General features: G+C 48.7%; 1 protein-coding gene across 3 annotated transcripts in view; it reads right to left on the bottom strand.

Annotated features, from left to right (window-relative positions):
* Positions 1-16,344, bottom strand: part of bcor (BCL6 corepressor) — a 31,781-nt gene extending 15,437 nt beyond the window's left edge. The window contains exons 1-6 of one of the 3 annotated variants that reach the window (XM_080902796.1): positions 15,475-16,344; positions 11,353-11,528; positions 6,655-6,736; positions 3,318-6,464; positions 1,741-1,797; positions 1,021-1,180 (exon numbers count right to left, since the gene is read on the bottom strand). In XM_080902796.1, coding sequence (XP_080758922.1) covers positions 1,021-1,180; positions 1,741-1,797; positions 3,318-6,464; positions 6,655-6,736; positions 11,353-11,471 — 3,565 coding nt within the window. In that variant the 5' untranslated portion in view covers positions 11,472-11,528; positions 15,475-16,344. The remainder of the gene's footprint in view (positions 1-1,020; positions 1,181-1,740; positions 1,798-3,317; positions 6,465-6,654; positions 6,737-11,352; positions 11,529-15,474) is intronic. The other 2 variants (XM_080902798.1, XM_080902797.1) reach the window with 2 other exon arrangements.
* Positions 16,345-22,417: the final 6,073 nt, after the last annotated feature.

Genomic DNA, 22,417 nt, shown 5'->3' on the forward strand with positions numbered 1-22,417 from the left:
TATAAACATAAGATGATGGGAAGGGTGCAGACACACGGGAAGAGATTTCAGACAGAAAACAAGCAGGGAAACAGGGTGACACAAGGTGTGGTTGGGTGGGGGTTGACGGAGCGAGAATGCCAGTTAAACACCAGCCCGCTTTTATTCTGCTTTAAAGACAGGCAGTAAAACTTTGATGAGGTAAAGACTTTTTAATCTGATGCGAGCCGAGCCAGCGGCCTGATGGTTCAGTGCAGCCGTGCACACTTCCAGCAGAGAGAGGCACGAAAACATCCTGCGCACATGTTGTGCATGGTGACTCCCATCCCTCTTCCCTCTCCCTCTTTTCGTCATCTCCCTGCCCCCCCCTCCATGACCGCACCACGCCCTTCTCACACAGAGCGTGACTCTACCCCCCCCCCCCTTTTCCTTCCCCTCTCTCGTCGTCGACTCCCTCTCTGTCTCTCTCCATGCCATAATTAGGCTCACACGTCAGCTGCGGCCTCGCTCCAACACACAGCTGGGCTGCCAGCCAATGTAACTACCCCGCTCCCCACCCCACCCCGCTCTTTCCGTTGCGCTCTCCCATCCGCTTTCACCCACCAACTCCCCCCCCCCCCCCACCACAGCTTTCACTCACGCACTCCCTGCCCCTTCTTCTCCCCCATTGCCCTCCCCTCGCCATCGTCTCTCTGCGCAGATAAGCACAAAAGGCTTCTTGAAAATAAAACTCCCCCTCGCTGTCTCTCTTGCCCGCTCATTGGCTTGCGCTGCCTAGCTTGTGTAAAAGTGCGTGCACACACGGACACGCTTGTGTGTGTGTGTCTGTGTCTCTGTGTGTGAGTGGAAGAGTGTCTTTTTTTAGAGTGACCCGGTCTTGCCTCAGCATTTGCTGCAAGTGCATGAGAGCGAGTGTGTACGCTCCTATTGTTTGCGTGCGTGTCCCTTTTTTTTGTGAGTGTTCATTTGCAGAGTGTCTGCATGTATGTGTGTGCATGCCTTGTGTATATGTGTGTGTGTGTGTGGTGCTGGGTTACTCACCCTCCCTCTCTCCCTGCCTGGTGGTGTGTTGGCAGTACTCCAGCACTCTCTCTCCGCACTGGCCGTCTGCCAGCTCCCGTCCTGCTGCCGAGGCAGTCATACACACACCGCTGCCCTCCTTCTCCTTCAGCTCCAGCTCCGAGAACCGCATCATTGCCCGCTGTGCATACACACACAAAAATGCAGAGAAAACCCATGAAAACCACTCATCATCTGCCCATGCCGCGCACACACACGCACCTCTCTAAGCCTAAATCTGGCCTCAACAGCTACACAAGCAAAAAAAAAAAAAAAAGCATGAGAAATCACATCGTCTTAAAAAACAAAAGAAGAATATGCCAAAAGAATTAACCTCCCCCCACTCCCCCCCCACACACACACACACTCACAACACACATACGCACACAAATACACGCAGGACACAAAGGAGGACAGATAAATCACAAGCACGGCGTCAAGACACAGGTTAGACTACTGCAGCCACTGTCAGTCCATGCGCTCTGGGGCTTAAATCCTGGCTTCTCCCTTCCTGAAACATAAACATGGCTTGGAAACATATACATCTAAGCCCTGAGGCGGAGAGAGGAGATGAAAAGGAGGGAAGAAGGAAAGAAGGGAGTGGGGAGGGGAAAAATAAAAAAAGAAGTGTGCAGCGATACACAGTACAAAGGAGACAGAGCCCGTCAGAGGCAGATGTGATAAGAAATGTAAAGAACTGACCTCCCAGTTAGCTGCAGGTTGACTTATATTACTCCCCTCTCGTGATATGACTTCCATCTAAGCAATTAGAACGGGGGGGGGGGGGGGGGCTCAATATATCTGTCCAGCATTTCATCTTTTTCTTTTTCTTTTTTTTTTAAATAAATGAATTTACGTTACGTTTCTCCACATGTTTCTTTTGCACAGAACAGGTAGCCACAATCCCAACAAAAATAACAATCAAATTAAAGTGAATCAACAGGTCAATTAACACTGCATCAAAACCATCAAATAATCTCTGAACTGCACCAGTGACAAATTGGAAAATTTGAATGGAAATAACACGGGCATTTGAGGTATAATTGATGACACCAATTCAGTTTCAGCTGTCTTGCTTGCTTTCTTTTTTTGGCGGCAGGGGGGTGATCCAAGCAGACCACATCTGATTTTTTTTTACGCATCCAGAAATCCAGTGTTTGATAGCTTTGAGTTGCAGCTGTGGATTGACAAGCATGACAAAAGACAAAAACCACAGTTTTCTAGGGTGCATTCACAACATAGACAGACATGTGCAACCTATTAACATTTCTGCCCCTGAGCCAGTGGATAATATAGCATAGTGTGTCTTTGTGTTTCTGTGCTCAGCATTGAGCAAAAGGCAACCCCAAAAGACATAAACAGTTTGAAATGAATAGCTCAGTGTGCATGTATGAATGACAGTGGATAATAGCTAAATGTAGGTGATACTACTGTAATAGTATGTTTATAGAGGTCATGTGATCTTTGTTAGGAGGGCTGGTATTTTAGCCAATGGCGGGAGCGGGGATGAGGAGAATTATGACCTTAGACAGCAACCAGGCAGGACAGGCCATTGGAGGGAGGTGGGTTGGGTGAGGATAGTGAATGGCAGATGGGGGCATGCAGAAAGCCTTAGAGAAACCCTGAAGAGGGCAGCTGTTGGTTGTTAAGCACACTGCAAGCCCTCCACTGGCCCTAACCTTGGGGTTAAGCGTAGCCAAAGGCAGTGTGAACTGTGAGGGTGCCACAGTCATTCTCCCAAACTACTGTACATGTCTCTTTAGCACACTCAGCACTAACATGCTTTAGCCCCAAGGCAGTCACACAAGGACAAGCACATACGGAGACACAAACACGCACACACGCACAGAAATAACCTTTACAATGGCTGCTCACTAATCAACATACAAAGATAGCAGCTCTGGTTAACCTTTGAACTGCCACCCCATTAAGGAGGGTCTCGACTGGCCAGATCCCTAAGACAATGATAAACTATAAAGGGACAATCAAATCTACGGCCAGGACAGTAGCGTGACAGCAATTATATTGTATGCAAAGTATGCCAATTCCATGCAAGGTTTGCTCTATAGGCTGATCTGAATATTGCAGCAGGGGAAAACTGAGAGTGGCCTTTGAGGTTTTATTCCTGTGTGGATGTTAGAAATCAAAGTATGTCTGAAATGTCTGCACATAAGAAAAGTTGCTCATAACAACCTCTCCCCATCCCATCAATTATCTTAAACCCAGTTCATTACGTATTGCATGTATACACAAACGTGCACAGTTGTTTGCAGCCTTACCTGCAGAGCTCTCTGTTCACGGCTCAGCTTGCTCGAGTCAGCATATAGCTCAGTGGTGACACATTTAAAGCGGTCGCCAACGTAGCCTGAGGAGTTAGCAATCCTTTTGGCCAGGCTGGATCTACGAGAGTTTTTAGATGAAGTCTGGCTACCGTCTTCTTCCTCATCCCCTTCTCCCTGAGACTCCCCCAGGTCAACAATACTGTCTTCTTTTTCAGTCTCTCTCTTGGGGACTTTTTCCAGGTCGGATTTCTTCACCATATCTGTGCAGTGTTGTGTAAGGCGAGAAATTCTGCTGTCCCCCCTGTCCCCTTTGTCCCTACCAGAGCTGCGCTCCCCTGATGTTCGAGCACAGCGCAAGGTGCTCTGATCTTGGTCTTCAAGGTCTGGGCTGGGGCTCTGCTCCTCACAGCTCTCCTCTGCTTGGGCAACCAGGCACGGAGAAGCTGGGGATATGCTAGATGTTGCCCCAGCACAGCCAGTGTCCTGGGGAACCTCTGCTCTCCCAAAGGGAGCTTCTGGTTGTCTGTCACTGTGGTTGGGCTTAAGGTTAGGACTCTGTCTGGAGTGGCTTGGATAAGGAAGGGAAAGGTGGTGTTTTGGTTCATACTCAGTCTTTGTGAGATTTTGGTTACTATGATAACATTCATTTTGGGAAGCCTTGGTGCTGGTCTCGGCAGAATGTTGTTTGTGGCCTGATGGTGTAGTCTCCATATCTGTGTCTGAGTGTACAAGGTCAATGCAGACAATCTTTTCTCTGGATGTTAAAGAGGAAGAGGGGTGTTTGCTTTGACTGCCACACTGTCCTTGTGCTCCAGCTTCCCTGTCAGGCTTCATTTGGTTTCCTTCGCCTATCTCTTTCCCACTGTTGTTATCTCTGTGGTTTCCACCTTCTTCAACAGTTCCCCGAGATTTCTCCTGTCCCCGGGACTTCAGTGTTGCATCTGCCCTTTCTGCCAGCTTGTTGTCAGAGTGTGTCTGCATCAAGGGATGGGCCATCTCCTGTGAGTTATAAGTGAGATATTCTCCTCCTGGACCAGGGAGATTGTGGTATGGTAAAGGGTGTTTTGCTGCCAGGTGGGTTGGATAAAGGCTGTTGCTGCCCAGCAGTACTGGGTGAGGGTAAACTGGGCCTTTTCCTCCAATTGGCACAGAATGTATTGTCATGTTGTCTGTGATGGGGTAAGGTAGGTATCTGTTGGCATAAGCCAAGCTGTGGTTTAGATAAGCCTCATTCTGTGGAAGGTAAAGATGGCCAGGAGGATGACCGTTCTCTACACAGTGCCTCTTGTAAGATGGCACATCTGGGGTTGTTTCAGCTCTCTTACTGGTCTGGGAGGGCTTCTCTGTTCCCTCTCTGTGGTGACCCGCAGCTGGTGGAGGTTCTGACTGGCTGGGGCTGTGTTTGACCCACTCACCATTATGTTTGGGAGAAAGAGCCCTGGAGTTGACCACAGAAGTGCCAGATGGTTGAGTCGAGGAGTGGTTGGGCTCTTCTATCCTTGGACAGGATGAGCTACGTTGCTGAGGGAGTACTCTCTCCAGACCTTTATTTTTGATAACAGAGGGTGAAGAGCCTTTAGTTTGTGAAAGACCCAGGTCTGTATTAGGTCTCGGAGAGGTGGGCAGGCCCGGTGTGTGCTGTGCGTGAGAAGGTGATGGACTAGGTACGACCCAGGTGGAGTGTAAAGTGCTGATCATCTCTGGTCTGTCTGAGACCTTTGAAGAAGTGCTGCTGACCACACAATGTGGATGGGGAGAAGGGGAAAGGTTTTCTTTTAAGAGCTCTCTGTTAGGGGGAAGTCCATAACGTGGACCTGAAGTGTCCATCTTAACTGGGAATCCATTGGAGGGCAATCCAAAGTCTAGCATTCTTCCAGACAAATCCAAAGGCTTCTCTGCTGGGTCTTTGGTTGCCTGTGGTTGGTGAGCTGGTCTCTCAGAGCTGGCTTTGGAGGGAGACCTGCTGGGTCTTTTCTCAACTCCTGCATTTCTGGGTTCAGGGGCCCCATCTCTTGGCCTTGATTTGTGGGGGCTGGGTCGGGCAGGAGAGGGCTGCTCTGATGCCATGCTGCTAACAGAGAACGTAAGAGGAATGGACTGTGCGGATGTGGATGAGGCAGATATTGAGGAAGTGGACGACACCGGTTGTCCTATCCTGGCAACCGGCCTTTGCAAATCCAGTGAATTGTCGATGAGAGCAGGAGGAAGGGGAGGTTGTGGCAGGCGAGAAGAAACACGAGGAGAGGAATCAGTAGGCAGACTACTGATACCACTAGTAATAATACTACTTGTATTAATATTGTTGCTAGAGCCCTTCCTGGACGGAGGTCTGCTCGGTCTGATACTCCTGTTAGGTGAGCGGTCCCTGTCTATAGAAGCTTGATGGTGCTGAGAAAGAGGTGAGGGTTGGTGAAGCTGCTGTGCAAATGGAGGTGCAACACCAAGCCCCTTGTCTTGGCAGTGTACCAGTGATGTTGGGGCCACGGTGACTGCAGGAATCCTCATAGGTGGTGCCACCAGGGGTGAAGAGATGGGTGAAGCAGGATAGGGAGGCATATAATAGAGCCTGTCAGCAGCAGAGACCGCTGCAGCAGGGGTAACACTGCCTCCCTGGGCTGCACACAGAGAAGGATAGGCCAGGTGCTGGGGAAGATAGGGGTTGGGTTGGCTGAGCAAAGAGGCTTTGTACATGTTTAGAGCTGCATACTTGGATGTGTCCATGAAGGGATACATGCTCGCTTCGGGGTAAGGGCTGAGCCATGGCATGCGGAGGTAGCTGCCACCAGCACTTGCCAAGCCCAGTTCAGATGCTTTCTCTCCAGGCCCTACTCTGCGTTCCAAGCCGAGACCTTCGGCTCCAGGAACCAACACGGGCTTGTGGAGACTTGGATGAGCGCCCTTATAGAGGCCTAGGTATCCATTCGCCGTCTTACGACTGTCCAGAGGGCCATCAGGCTTATAGATGAGTTCTGGGAGTCCATCCCTGTTATAAGTAAGTGGAAGTGCAGGCGCCTCTCTGCCCTTCTCTGCCTGAAGTGCTCTGATCCCTGGATACACAACCCCACCATGGAGATGAAGCCCATCGTGTAAAAGAGTGCTTCGGTCCAGCCCCATTGCTGCCAGGGGCGTCAACCTTGCATCCACCTGCAGCAACAAAGGAAAAAGTATCTATTAGCACACAAAAAAATATATATATATATCCTGACATCAGCACAAAAACAAAAGAAAAAATACTACTAAAGATTGAAAAAGAAAATCTTGGCTTGTTTTTGCTAAAGTGACTTATGCGACAAATGAGTACAATCTGTACATGGGGATGAGCACGGGGACTTGCCATGTTTCGTGCGATATGGTTCCCTTGTCTTAGTTCCAGGTTGGTTTGTGCCTCAGCATCGACATCACGAACAGATGTTGCCCTGTGGAGATGAGCAAACAGTTAGCTGTCAGTGTCTTGGCTCCGTCACACACACTCACAAACAGGCACACACACATGCAAGCATGCACCGCAGCTGTGTTGCAATGCTGCTGCAAAAGCAAAAAAACCAAACAAGCAATTACAAAAAAGCGAATTCATAAAATTTCAAAAGAGGAAACACATTTTAATTCTTGCCAAGACTTAAACAAATGTGTCTCTGCTAAACAGGGATTAAACGCAGTCCAGGGATGTGCAAGTGAAACGAGGCAAGAGCAACAAAATGGCACTGTCCACTGAAGCGCTTGCTAGAGATGAAAGCACAGTGTGGGCTCCCCACTCCCACCCCTTCTAATCTGTCAACATCTCCCCCATCCCCATATCCCCCTCCCGTTACCCCCAACCTGCCCACCCTTGGGCTAGACGTGCACTGTGAAGCTGCATCTATTCAGTCACGTTCCTCACACACTGGTTTTTCTATGCCCTCTTTGACCTGCCCCCTCGGCTGCCTCAGCCAGCAGAGCGAGGGAAGATTATGCATCACAGACCAATTCGGTGGGAGACCATTTACCACCCGCCAACACAGAGCTTCAGATCAACAAACACTCACACCAGAACACGCACACACACACAAGCACACAAAAAGAATATCAGGCAGCAAGAGAAAAGAGACGACTGTGCAAAATTTTTAATAAACCATAGATTTGAAAAATAAATCAAATTTTAAAAATTAAGTTGACAATAGGAAACTTTTTTTAAACCCCAGAGGTAGTGACAAAAAGAAGAAGAAAAATAAATCTTCATAAGACCCCCGTTTGTGTGAAACGTCCTTTAATGTCTTCTGTTTAGTATAGATTAGAATTTTCTTAAAGCACCAGAGTACAACAGGGTTGTTGTTGTATTTTTGTAATGACAGGGAAAATGTGAGAAGTTACAAGAGGATGGTTATCAATTATTCATTACTGCAACAAATTCTGAAGACAACAGATTCAACAACTGGTTGCTAAACCTGTGCTTTTCTCAGCTGGGTGCTGATGAGTTCGATTTCAAAAGGGGGAAAAGAACCAAACACGCCTAATTTAATTAAACTGCTGCGAAAGCAAATGTACAGAAACTTTCTGAAGAGCTAGGATTTTTTTTTTTAAAGAGCAGTGGCAACCGACGTCAACCCTGCATGTTCGTTACTGCCTGAGTGACATCACAATGCCCTGAAAAACAATGTCACACACACACACACACACACACACACACACACACACACACACACAGGGTTTCAAAGATTTTAATTGCGCAAATGTCAAAGTATTTCGGACCCTTAACGGGTCATGTGGTATCTTAACAGCTTTTCCCTAAAAGATTAAAAATGAAATAAAACCATCAAACAGATGAAAGGATGAAAAAACTGTTTAAATTTGATCCCCTTTTCACGATTTGGGAAATATTTTACTTTGAATTCTGACTCGATCCCTAATTACGGTAAAAAAAATAAAAATCTTTTTTTTCTGAAGGGCAGCCGTGGTAAGCAAGCACATACAGGAGTGCGGTGAGAGACGGTGAGAGAGAGAAGAGGCTTTAAAGAGGGGGGAAATGAAGCTTTGCAGAGAAACACGGCCCCTCGATCATTGCAGTAAAACGCCTCTGCGCCTCGCTGGCACGCCACTTTTATTGCCGTGACCCGGGGCACATTAATCAGCCTGCTGTGGGCCCCTCGACACGGCTTCTCCCTGTCCCATCCTCCCCCACCACCACCCTAAGCCACAGCTCCGCCGCCAGTCCACCGTCAACATCATCCGCGTCGGAAGCGAAACGGGTAGCTTGTGTGAGAGTTCGTGGGCACAAGCGAGACGGTGTATACGCACGTGTGCACGACCACGTGTTCAGCTGCAGGAGTTTCGTCAGTGCACGGGGACGCTGTTCAGAAATCACACCGCTCCTTCCTCAGCGCGTTTCTCTGCGTGCCGCTGTCAAAAAGCGGATCGTGTTGCGCTTGCACTGAAAAGTCTGCGCTCAACCAGAGCTCAACAGCTATAACAGCAGCGGACACAAAACACCCTCATTCAAACCTTTACCGGCGTTTCTGTCCAAATGAAAGAAAACTATCATAAACACATAAATCTGCTGAGCTTCTCTGGAAGGAAAAAACAGCAACTTGGAGATCGAGCGTTTTATGACAGTACTATCTCTACCTAGACTATTTTTAGATGAAATGAGCAGCAACAGGGCCGAGATAAGAGGTTGTATCGGGGCAAAAGTCAGGATGAGGCACCTGATAAACGCTGAGGGGGAGAATGCGTGTCTGCGGACTATCTCCCGCATAACTTCAGAATTGCACGAAAACGCTAAAGCTTTCTTTCTGCCTCCTACATTAGTGGGATATATAGTCATATGTTTATGTTAATATGATAAATGGGCTGGTGTTTGTTTTAGACGCTTTAAAACCTGCTGCTCAGCTCACATCCACATCGCGTGTGCAGGCAGGAAAAGATTAAATCAGGGCCCACAGGCTATCAAGACGCGAGCAGATAAGGTGTCATTAGAACCCTGTAAAATAGGTGTTTGAGGATTTTCCGGGAGTAAGTCCTGACATACTTTCTCACTGTAAGTGGATAGATGGAAAGAAAAGAATGAAAAGAAAAGCAGGAGGTGGGAGAGAAGGGAAAAGGCAGCGTGTTGACGCCCAACCCCACTGGCTAAGAATAGTTTGCGCAACAAACAACTCCCGACGGCCGTCCAATCCATCACGCTGGCCTGCAGCAGGCGGAGGGGGGAAGGGGGGAGGGCAGCGGTCGGTGCTGCTGCGTTTATAAACCAGACCGCTGGAGCGCAGCCCCGACGCGCACCATTAAACTGAAAACCACCGGGTGTTTTTTAGCGGAACCTGGTTTCAGCGCTGCGTTTCAACGGAGCAGCTGTAAACAAAGCCGAAGAGACAGACTGATGAAAAAAAAAAATAGGAGAGAGGGAGGAGAGGAGAGCCAGAAGACAGTCCCGCTTCTCCCTCCTTTGTTTCCCGTCTCCGATGACAGCGACTTGAACTCTCAGTGACCCGCGGCAGGCGCACCAGAACAAACACCGGCACCACTCATCATTTCCTCCAGGGCTGAGGCCTCTCCCCGCGCAGCGCAGTGGTTGTGTGCATACCAATAACGCGCGCGCGTGTACAGGCCTCATCTCCTTTTAAAAGTTGATAAATGACCGCCTAGAAACGTTTCAGTGAAAGAGCTCGGGGCATATATTAAGCACGGCTGTTCCGTTTTTACGATCAGCCCGCCGCGCGACCCTGTTGTTGAATTTCTCTCAGACTGAACGAGGAAACCGGGTGGCAGGTCTCTGCTGTGCGCCGGGGGAGAATGTAGGCTACATAGGCGCCCTCTCGTTCTTTGTCCCTGGAGCTTTGCCAGACTCTCTGAAGCGGCAGAGCTGCGATCAGCTCTGAAAAAAAAAGAAAAAAAAATGTACTGTGACGCAGGATAATCTCCGCAGCGACGGGGGTGGGGTGGGGATAAACATGGATTAAATGCGGGCGCGCGCGCACACGCACCCCCACCACCACACACACGGGATCACCGTGACGGCGGTGTGTTTACACGCACTCGAAACGAAAGGAATTTTTTTGCGCACACGACGGAGAACATCTGCGGCAAAACACGTGAACAGCAACTACAGTCTGGCTACAAACTCCACAGCCTCAGGTCACCCGATCCCCGGCATTAACACCCAGCACCGTAATGAGCCGGGAAAGGGGGGAAAAAAAAACCTCGGAAGAGAACGCCGGCCCAATTTTAATGGTTATTGATTATCGAGCCGACGTGTGCCAAATGGACCAATTGATCATCTCAGCGCAGGCTGCGCAATCTATGGAAAGCTGACACGCTGTAGTTTCAGATTTAACAGAGCTGTGAGCGCAAAGTGGAGGGAGGGGAGGGGGGGAGTGAGCAGGAGATGGAGGAGATAAATGTTGTGCGGGGACTCGGAGGAGAGGCGCGCTGCTGCCGGAGCGCGGAGCTGGAAGGAGAGATGGCGGCGCCTCTTCAGCTGTCACATTATTAGCGGCGCAGTTGTAAACAAGGGCCCCCCGCGTCCTCCCGGGCCGCTGCACAGCCGCACGCAAGTCGGTGCACGGTTCAGTTCCCCCCCGCAGCAACACGGCCGTCAACAACGGCGACATTGTGAGCCCCCCTCCCCCCTCGCTCTCCCTCCAGTGCTGTCACCAGGGCTCGGGCGGCGGCTGCTGAACTGGCTCTATTCATCCCAGGCCAAATGAGGACTAAATGGCTCTTTATGCCACCAAAGAACCCGATTGTAACAGAGATGCGCATGCACGAGCCGGCCCGCGTTTACCGGAGGTTTTTGGAAACGCTGGCATTGCTTTCATGTGTTTCTGATAAAAGCACATGATGATGAAGGAATGATCCTCTTTCATGTGCCCTCTATTTGTTCGCTACTTTCCAAAGGCTGAAGTTCCAAAGTGTTTCGCGCAGACAGAGACAAGAGGATGTTTTGCCTCTTTTCATACGCGCTGCTTAATTAACTGCGCCCTGTAAATTAGGCCAGACAATCTCTGCTGAAACAATTAAGTGTTTACCCTCACGGTACGACCCACGTGACCACCTTCCCCACCTCGAGGTCAGAAGCTCCGCGGCCGACACAGGCTCGTGCGATGTTACGTGCAGACAGCGCATGACGCATTCCTGGCTTTGAAGACTGTCGGCGTAATAAACTCCTGTCGCTATTAACATGCTGCGTTGCCAAGAGTCTGTGGGATTTCGTCAGAGATGCCCGAGGCGCAACGCGGTCTAAAAAAGAGAAGGGAAAAAAAGCTTCAAGACCGAGCCTGCAGAGACTAGGGAGGAAGGAGGTGAGGTGTGTCATCATCACTCTGCCGCTAAATCAATCACACCGCGGGCCAGAGCGAGGTCAGCAAACTAAATCCATTCAGAGTGAGATTTAGACTTTAATTACAGCCCCCCACTCGTTCACGTTACATTAAGCCACCACTGATGACATTTATCAACGATCGCTGCTGTAAAATAAGCAAATGTCTAAAAAAAAAAATCGCTATTAAACCAACATCCCTGGGTCATCGGCGCCAGAAAGCAGCTGCTAGAGGAAAGAATAATGCTATGTGCCCCCCCTCTCTCTCTGTGGGTAAAGCAGTGGAGAGAGGGGGTGGGAGGGTAAGTGACCCGTGAGCTCCAGACCTCGTCGAAACAAAAAGCTCTCTCTCAGAGAGAGAGAGCGAGAGGTGGGTGGAGAGGGGAGAGGAGGGAAAGGGGGAGAAAAGGCGGAGGGGAGGGTGGGTTCTCCCGTTTCATCGCGAGGTCCCGGGAGGCCAGCATGGAGCATAGCTTCAATCAAACCGTGACGTCTCCTCCGGGAGCTGCGCAGCGCCTGGAAAACCGATCTCTCCTCGGCTCTCTGCCGTGCCTCCCGCTTTTGTTCACACGCATCTCGCCTCAGCAGCGAGTGCAGCGCCGGCAGCGACGAGCCTGTTGTTTTATATCCATGCGCGTGAGAGACACACACACACAGACACACACAAAGGAGCGCGACAAGAATAAGAGCGCCTTCATATTTCTGTCTGGATGTTTACCGGGACACAGGGCATTTCTTTTGACGAATTCCCCCCCGGACTATTTAGAGCACAGAAGGTTTGATAAGCAGGAGCGGGTCCCGTGATTGTAATGACACGCTCTCTCTGCTCACAATATTCCCCGCGTGTTCCCTATTGATTCCGGATTAGAAGCGGACAAACACCGGGGGGGTTAATTGGTTTAAAATGGAGGTGATGAGGGTTGTTTCTATTCTCTTAAAGGCAAGCAGATCTCCAGCCCCCCCGCGGGGCAATACGCTGACACGCTGTCACACATCATTCAGCGGGACAATAAGTCCGGCAGTCCCCGAGGCTGCTGTTGCCTCCAGGTGAACTGTGCGCCCACGGACCTCTGTGCTTTTTACAACTGCGGATTTCTCCACGTCTGCCTGCTCAAATGTCTTTAATGCTTCACACATCACTTCCCCACCTCTGCTGATTAAAAACCTGCACATGAATTGGCTGCACGTATGCAAGCGAGGTGACGCTGGCAAAGGTGAAAGTAATTAATAAACCCCCTCTTTTCTTTGCACGTTTCTGATTCTAAATTATGTCTAATTAATAAAATTAGCACCAGATGCAATCCTGTTTTGCTAAAGGGGGGTGGGGGGGGAGGGTGGCACTGAACCGCACTCTGTCAGCTAATGGGCCTTGGCAATACAACACTGTTTGTGGAAGAAGTGTGAAGTCTTCTCGTGTGAAACAGAGAAAACTCAAGTATGTCAATCTAGCGAAAGCAGCCCTCCCTTTCTGTGTTCCGACACCTGGAAAACAGATCAGTCCCACACTGACTTCGCGGCGCACAGTGGAAAAATGATGCGCAAAACAGTCCGACGAGCTTTCGCTAAAAATAAACTCGGCCCACACAAATGCGAAGTATTTGTTTTAGGCTTCCACGGCGCGCAGCGCTTGGGAACCAGACTCTATTGCAGACGAACCAAACTAAGCAGCCGTCCAAGTTTGTGCAGATAGTGTTTATTCCACGGGCCCCAATGAAATCCGTGCGTAACTTTTATTTGGACACCGAGAAAAAAAAAACCCAAGTCGGACTAAACCTGAGATCGTCACTGAACACACAAGCAAAAGTTGTTGAACAGTTATTTCAATTATAATAGAAGTTAAACTTAAAAATACCCTTTCAGTAAGTAATTAGCCCCACTGTCACGCAAAGTCACATTTAACTTCAAATAAATGCCTTCCAGTTGTCCAGCTTTTCTCTGCCATCCCAAGTAAGACCGACGTTTAATTTATATATAAACAGCTCTTTTATTCTGACTCAAAGCCACCTGAAACTGACCCCTCCACCCACACACCCACCCCTTTACAGTGTCCCATCCTGCTCCTGCAGCCTGCCGGCAGCCGTTCGCGTTATTGCAAGCGTTTCTTCGACCGTTTATCCTGCGCGGGTTGGCTGCTGGGGGCTGAAGTGGTCTTTTCAGTAGCTGCTTCCCTCACTCAGCTCGTCAATGAGCTGGAGCCAGCCAATATGAGGCACATCGATCGTCCTAAGAGAGCGTCCCCTAATTAGTGCATGCGTGGCTCCAGGACAGGCAGCAGGCAGGGCAGCACGGAAGGAAAACTCCCCAGATACGAATCTCTCTCACCGTCTTGTCTGCGGTGGAAAATGTGGTCCGATAACATCAACCTTCTAATAAATGAAAAAAACAAAAAGCCCCACTTCGCATAAACGCGCGTGAAACGCAGTCTGCGTTGCTCACAGAGGAGCTTCAAAGAATCGCGAGGTAAAAGACGACTCAGTTTGGAACGCATCCAACGCGCCTCGCGGCGCTTATTTTCAATTAAACTGCAATAGTGGAAGAAGCGGATCGCGCCGATTGACGTCGCGCACAACAGCGTGAGGAGGGTGGCGAAAACGATTTTTAAAGTTAGCGCAGTGTAAGTCAGTGAAGTGGAGTGTGTGTGTGTGTGTGTGTGTGTGTGTGTGTGTAGGGGGGGGAGAGAAAGAAACCGATAATTACGGGAAGTTTATTATTATTATTATTATTATTATTATTATTATTAAGTGTTTGGGTTTTTTTTTTTTTTTCTAAGTGAAAGCGTCCCGGTGACACATTCTGTGCAAGAGAGCAGCGCGTATCGGAGCTCCGGGAGGAGGAGGAGAGGTGGAGATGGTAGGAAGGGGGGGAGAGATCCAAACTGGCGCTACGACGAGTCTCCGTGCGCATTGCAAAGCCTAGTCATACAGCAAGTGTGCCTGTATGAGTGTAACGCAAAGTCATATCCGAAAACACCTGCAAGACTCGGCGTGTGAGTGGGGAGAGAGCGAGAGACAAAGAGGTTTCCATCAAGTAGACACGAAGGTGAGCGGTGCAGCCCCCGCGTCCCGTCTCTTCCCCCAGCGCTATACCTTTGATGAGACAAGAGATTATCAGTCCACTCCGTCCAAACCAAACCTCCCCCGCGACACACACACTCCGCGGCACACCAACAGCCCACACACACACACACCGCGGGGATGCCCTCCAACTGAACTGAACTGTGCATAAACGGAGCAGCAGCGCTCGCTCGCCTTTGGCAGGGCGAGGCTGGATTCCGTAACCTTGTTTAGCGCAGAAGCTCCCGTGTGCGCGCACGTACACGCGTACACACACACACACACACACACACACTACCTACCCTCAGCCCCACAGGCACACTCGCGCTCTTCGTCACACAACAGGGTGCGAAAAGCCTGAATAGTCACCTTCGAGGACGGCGCCACTTTCAAGTTCGCTAATCTCTGGGATGTCCTTCTCACCTCTATCAGCTTGACAGGGCAGTTGTTAAAAGGACAAACTCATGCTCGGATAATTGTGTGTGTGCGCGCGCGTGTGTGTGTTATTTATCAACCACATGCCACTGCCCCGCCGAAACGCACAAAGACCACCCTATGCGCTATTCTTAGAAGTGGCCGATCCTCTCCCCAGTCTGCGCACAACACTGGACGATCGCGCTTAGATTCAGCCCCACGAGGGGACTGTTTTTAATCAAAAACACACCACATGAAAACACAGGATAATTTAAAACACCTTGGACGTTATACTGCCATTAAAAAACAGCGCTACACGTTTCGATCGTCACGCGAGGGATTTCACATCAAAGACACACGTTAAGGAAAATAGGTTCTGATTTGCCATTGATTGCCTCACCTGGTTAATTGGTGCAAGTTCCAACCGTGCTCAGCGCGCCCCGACTCACGCCTTATTTTTTTCTTTTCTTCTTTCCCCCCCCTGTTTTTTTTCCCCAAGTTAACTGGAAGGGCAGCGATCCGTGCGTACGTAGACTTGCCCGGTCACGGTCCTGTCCGCTGGAGACAGACGATCCCGGCCAGAGGGAGAAAAAAAAACAACTAAAAGTGCCTAACAGGTTACTCACTTGTCATAAAACAAAACAAGTCTTACATATAAAGCTTTGGGTCTTTATTCTTTTGTCTACAAGCAGCTCTCATCCATTCCACTATGTTTCAAGAGGAGTTTTTGCTGCTGAAAATGTCACTTGGGTTTCCATAAAGCAAAAACAAAAAAAGATCCTGCGCCGAGCAAAAACAAACGGCAGGATAAAGAGAAATCCACTAAAGAAAATCCGTTAAGGTCCTTTAAGTCGTAGAGCACTGCGCCGTATGGCCCGGACCCCTGAAGGATACAGGTGACGAGGTCGGCGGAATCGCGGAGAAATTAATTCAGCTCGGCCGTACCGCGCAGCAGCGCCATGTTGGGTTTCAGCGGAGCACGCCGTCCTCGGAAAAAGCCCCTTTCTCCAGCTCTCCGTCACTCCATGTCCTCTCCGACGGCGGAATCTGTGTCGCAGAGGGTTTGCTGAAGGTTATTCCGCGTAGCTTTCCGTCCCGCGCGTTTCCTTCGAGGATCGTAGACAACAGCCCGGTCGGAGCCCTCGGTTCGCACCGAGGACGCACGGAGCTGTACGGGGAGTGCCGCACAGAATGGATGAGCGCTGCCGAGACCGTGCGGCTCGTTCCACTCCCACTCGCGCAGCTCTACCCAGAAGGCCAGTCGGGAGACCGCAATTACCATAAGCCTCCAGCTCACGGCACTCACTGCGCGCGCACGCGCAAAGAGAGACACACACAGAAACACCGACACACACACACACACACACACACACGAGAGTCGCCGAAACTCCAAAACAGGAATAGCTGAGGTTTTAACCGAGAATAATTCAGTGATGAAAAATGAAAATAGGTATTTGACTAAAGGAAAAGTTCAATGAAGAACTTGGGTTTCTAGATCTCAATGTGCAGTTTGGTAACAGATACAGGGACATTTATGTTTAAATATATAAAGAGACATAACGAAAAGTTACATATATGCATGTAAATCTGTTTCTGCCTCTTGATTGAGTGAAGGTAATTAAGATGGCCCGATACTCTAACCTAACCACACATACATGGGGGGTTATGTTTTTAACAGCAGCATCTTCTTAGCTTCCTTATTTCATCCACTTCTTCGTGAATGTTCTAATTTTGACTCCACTGTTTTATTTTCAAATTAAATGCCAGTTTGGTCCGTTTTCTCCCTGAGATGAGATAAGGTAAAATCAGCGAAGCACAAGGCAGTAGAGACACAGAGAGAAGAGGGGGAGAGAGGGGGAAGCTGCTCAAGGCTGGGGCACATCTGTTAAGGCTCCCATGTCAAGTAAAGGAGGAGGAGGCTATGAATATCAAGCCTGAGGTGTGTGGATCGTGTGCCTGCATGGGTGTGTGTGTGTGTGTAGGGGGGAGAGAGAGAGAGAGCTCCAGGCAGAAAGAGAGGAAAGCCAACAGACAGACACACAGACAGAAAAACAGACAGACAGAAGCAGAGTAGGAGTAGGAAAAGAGGGAGACTTGGCAATGGAAGGTCTGGCTGCATTTGCCACAGCTGTTGAAAGTAGGAGTTAAACCAGACAGTCACACACAAATAAACAAAGCTCACAGAGCACTCACATATGGACGCGTTTAGAAGCTCAATTCATCGCAAAGGCCAAAAGTTTGGCGTCAGAGCACGTGGAATTGAGAGAAGAGCTTCTTCTGTGAAATGAAAAGAAAAGGTAGCTGGGTGCGCGACAAGAGCAGTGCTTTTTCAGGCTGGACACAACTCGAGGTGAAAAAGCCATGGTGCAAGTTTCTATTGCAGGCAATTTAAAGATCCTTTTATTTTTAATTTTTTTCTCCCAAACCTAAATAACTTCAGGGTGAACTGCCGGGCACGTTTGCTCTGATCAGCTCCACCTGTACCTCTCAAAAATGAGACCTATCCCACTGCAACCACAGCTGCTAAACCACAAGACAGCTGAGCCCCGTGTTCACGCTTAACCAACTCGATGTGAAAGCGCCGTTTGCGAGGTGTTAAAATCATTGTCATTCGCGTTGAAATGTTTAATCAATAGGAAAAATGGTTTAATTGCTTTTTATTTCTCTTTTTTTTGGTCAACAACCTATAAAATCATGCATCTCAGCCAACATCTGGCAAGAAGTGGGGCAGGCGGGTTACTCTGCTCAGTCTCAGCTGGTTAAACCTCTCTGCAGTTCCTTCCTTCATTTTATGACCACATATGTACAACCAGACACACTTTTTTTTAACACTTCTTTTTTGCCTGTGTGTCTTCAGACAAATGAAAAAGCTTGAGTTAGTGAACTGTCTATGCTGGTGCTGCTGTACAACAAGGCTGCATTCAGAATAATTTCAGCATAGCGTGAAAAAAGGAAACGCCTTGCTTCACTTAAATGATGCTTGTCCACTGACGCACCAGGTGTTGCTCTGCAGAACCTGAAAAAGTATAATCAATTCAATGTAGATTGATTTGTACAGGACCAAATCACAAGAACAGTTGTCTCAAGGTAGTTTATATTGTAAGATAAAGACCTTCAAAAGAAAAGAGAAAGCGCCAAACAATCAGATGATACCCTGTGAGCAAGCATTTGGCAATAGCGAGAAGGAAAAACTCCCTTTTAACAGGAAAAAATCTCTGTCAGAAGCAGGCTCGGGGAGGGGAAAGCTGTCTGCCTTGAGCAGTTGATGGTGAGAGAAGAGAGACAGGAAAACATTCATAAAGAAGCAGAAAAAGTCTGACAAAGAAATCTAAATCTGAGTCAGCTTTTATCAGATAAAGTAGCACGGGACTGAGTCATGCACTGTTGTTGACATAACTCTAAAGCTGCTGCAACAAGACTCCAATCAAATCACTACTGATGTGACTGCAAAATGAAGCCATACTCTGACATTTAAGTTGTCATTTAAGTTCACGGGCCACATTTAGAACATGAACTAAAATTTCATCTAGAGTGGGCTCTATCCACTTCAGTTTTATTTTGTTTGCATAAGGCCAAATCACAAGCGCAGGTGTCTAAAGGCACTTCACACTGTAAGGTATAGATAATACAATAATACAGAGAAAATCCTAACAATCAGATGATCCCCATATGAGCAAGAGCTTGGTGACAGTGATAAGAAAAAAACAAACCCTTTTAACAGGAAGAAACCTGTAGCAGAACCAGGCTCAGTGAGGGGCAGCCATCCACTGCAACTGGTTTGGTGTGATGGGAGAGAGACAGTACAAAAACACACTGAAAACACAGAAAGTGGAGTATAAACACGTAGTGAGTGAAAAGAGGTGGGTGAAGAAGAAATTTTCAGTGCATCGTGGGAAGCCCCCAGCAGCTTAGACCTACTGCAGTGTAACTAAGGGAGGATTCAGGGTCACCAGATCCAACCTTAACTATAAGCTTTATCAAAAAGGAAAGTTTTAAGCCTAATCTTACAAGCAGAGAGTGTGTCTATCTCCTAAACCCAAACTGGGAGCTGGTTCCACAAAGAAGGAACAGAAGAAACAGTTAAGAAACAGAAGTATGATGGGCTCTTTGCTCTCATTACAATGAAACACTACCATTGTGACCCAGTGAAACACGTGGGCACGGCCCTATGGTGTAACCACTGCTATGGTAGGCCGTGGTTATTATCTTTGTAAGCAGGAAAGTTTGAAAAATGAAAATGATTCAGACCTCTTGTTTGGATTGCAACACAACACTTCCTGGTGCAGGAAAAAGAAAAATGCAATGAGAAGTCCTGACATCCTCCTCTGCCTTTCATTAGAAATCTTCACACTTTGGACAGATTTGGACCTTTTAGCGGACCACTTCTGAGCCCACAGGCCGCATGCTTGGCACCTTTGACCTTGAAGGTTAACGATGACAGAAAGCTTCACTGCCACAGAGCAGGTTCACGTCACGGTTTCCCAGGAGCTGTTGCCCACTCCTATTTCACCAGCTGGCGAGGATGTAGCTTGTCGTTCAAATACCTCACTTTAGGAGAGGCTGAACAGGAGCTGCTGACAGATGGGACTGTGTGTAACACATAACACACACCATCCAATAGACTTTTCATGTTGGTTTTAGGAGCATGACAATGAATGGATTACACAAGAATAGAAGAATTAGGCAATATTTGAGTCTTTCTTAAGAAAAAAAGAAGATAATGAACTTGGCTGAATGAGACTTGTAAGATAAACTTTAACATTCAGTCACTGCTGGTGTTTTGCTTTCTCCTCCACTTTTCCTGTGGATCTAAGGGAGGTAACGAAATTGCAATAACACTTTGAAGAAAAGGCCCAGGACGCACAATAATCTTTTTATTCCATCAAACACAGCAAGCCGAGACTCTAAACTACGCATTCTGGACTATCCTGGTTAAGATGTATTATTTATGTAGTTACAAGCGGCAGCTGGCATGTGACAAACTGCCCTCGTAGCTCTGTAGCCAGATTTTGGTTCTGCTAAAATGTTTCTTTCCAGGCTAAAGAAATATGCCAACATTTATTTCCCCCCACTACATATAACACCATCTTTAGCCTTGGCAAAGTGAGTGTCATGCTCTACACGTTCAGCCACATTGCACCATATGTCCCATTTACTTCTGCTGCCCAGATTTTTGCAGGTAGGATCCAACCTGGCAACCCTGAGATCTCCTAGCAAAGCACGGGCTGTTTGTGCTGTTAGTGTAAATACTGGCTTATAAAGGGATTCGACGGGCTACTTTTCAGAACTGTCCAACCGTCCCGACAGTATGCTTTATTATGAGGCTCCATTTAATACAAAGTCACCAAGAATTCTCTATCGTTTACAAATATGGAAAACCTACAGTGCTCACGTGACAGAGTCTAGAGTCAGGAAAAAGGAAGTCAGAGGGTATTTTGGAAAGACAGACATCACTGCACACACCCTCCTCTCTCCCCTCCAGCTCTGACTCAAGGGGCCCTGATGGCAAGTGGCTCTCTCCATCACTCACTGGGAAACTGGATTAGGATGAATATTGCTGGGAGAAACCGCAGGCCAAACCAGATTTCTGGCGCTGGACACAAAAACACACAGCTGCAGCTCCAGAAAAACACCTTCGCTGACAGAGAGTCTGAGGGAGACACATAAACAGGTCTGGGGAGAGCGAGTCCAGCCCTTTTTTTCTTTTTTCATAATGGCCTCACTTTTATGGCTGTGTGTGAACTTTGCGGTTTGAAAAGCCAGCCCCGAGAACAGCATGTGCCTTTGAAAACCCTCTCAGTGGATGAGAGTGACAAAAACATCCCGCTTTAAATCGTGATGCCTTCCTCTCACTGCCATTTTATGTCATGTCAGAGAAGCACGCATGTAACGTGTGCATCTTGTTAAAAGAACCAAAACAGCGTGATCACACACGCGCGCAGACACAGATGCATCCTGGTATGGAAAGTGCTGCACTCTGGGGGGTCACAGCGATCCAGCCATCTGCTGTTGCAATCAGACACTGAAGCAGCAGCGGCCTGGCAAAACACGCAGTTCGCATGGTGAGTTCACATGTGCACCTTCGGCGCACGTTTTGTCAGTTGCCTAAAAACGGAGACATAAAGCCACACAGCGCCGACACACATTTTTTTAAAGGGGGCTCACTGCCAACACACACGCACGCACAAATGCACACACTCCAGTTAGGCAGGCGGGCTCAGATTGCAGGAAGCTCTTTGCACGCAGCTCAGTCCACAGCAGCCGGTACTAATCAGCACAATCCACCTGCAGATCGTTATGGATCGCTTACTGCAACTCAAACACAGAAACTTGCCTGAACACTCGCTAGCACGCACAAGCCCGGACATGTGCACGTGTGCAATCAATAGATCTATGCTCGCTTGCAGCACGCCGTTCACGACAGTCCACACTCACTGATGTTTTGCTTTGTTCGAGTTCACCTTAAAAACGGTGACTGCGCTAAAGCGTGGACACCTGGGGGGGGGCTCATTTGCATATCTAATAACTAATCGTGACTTTTTTTTCTTTTCCTCTCCTTCCTAAGTGTAAGGCCCCGCCATCAGTTGCTTTAAATCACTTTTGTCTAATCTGCAATTCAAAGCTCCGCGGTTCGTGCGAGGACTCGAAATGCGCTCTGATACAGGCTACCGAAATATCAACACAGAAGCCGCTCTCTCTCTCCCTCTGTGCCACACCAGCGCACGATCACGAGCGCGCGCACACGCTCTGGCACGCACATGCGCGCACCGCTGCCCCCCCACCCCGGTGTTGTAGGGCTAACCGGTTCCACACAGGCGCGCCACGCTGTGTTAGCGCGGCCTCACCGGGGATAATTACAGCCTGGCGCGGCAGGGCGAGCGTGGCTCCGAGCCAAAATGCTGCTGCTCGCGAGAGAAGCAGAGCGAGCGAGAGAGGGAGAGAGAGAGAATAATTGGAGCGCTGAGAGACATTAACCTATAGATTAAGCCCTAATCAATAGGGCTGCTAAATTCATCGATGCGATCAATCAGTGGGCTCATGACATAAAAAAAATGCGATCCCTGTCACGCATTTCTTATTTCGACCTTGGATGGGGTGGTGGGGATTAGAAACGGCAATCCCCGCTTCCAAATGCGCGCGCATAGAACACTGAACAGACCCGTCTCCCTCTCTCGCTCTTTTTTTTTTTTTTGGAGAATATGAAAACCTTCAAACGAACCTTATCTGAGAGGAAGGAGAAGCGGTGGCGGCTCTCAGCAGCGCAGTACAAGAAAGATCTCTCCCCCCCCCCCCTCCCTGCCTTCCCTCCTCCTCATCCTCCCCTCCTTCTCTCTCGTCTGTCG

The sequence above is a fragment of the Rhamphochromis sp. 'chilingali' genome (genome assembly GCF_963969265.1).
Source record: "Rhamphochromis sp. 'chilingali' genome assembly, chromosome: 14".
Classification (NCBI taxonomy): Eukaryota; Metazoa; Chordata; class Actinopteri; order Cichliformes; family Cichlidae; genus Rhamphochromis; species Rhamphochromis sp. 'chilingali'.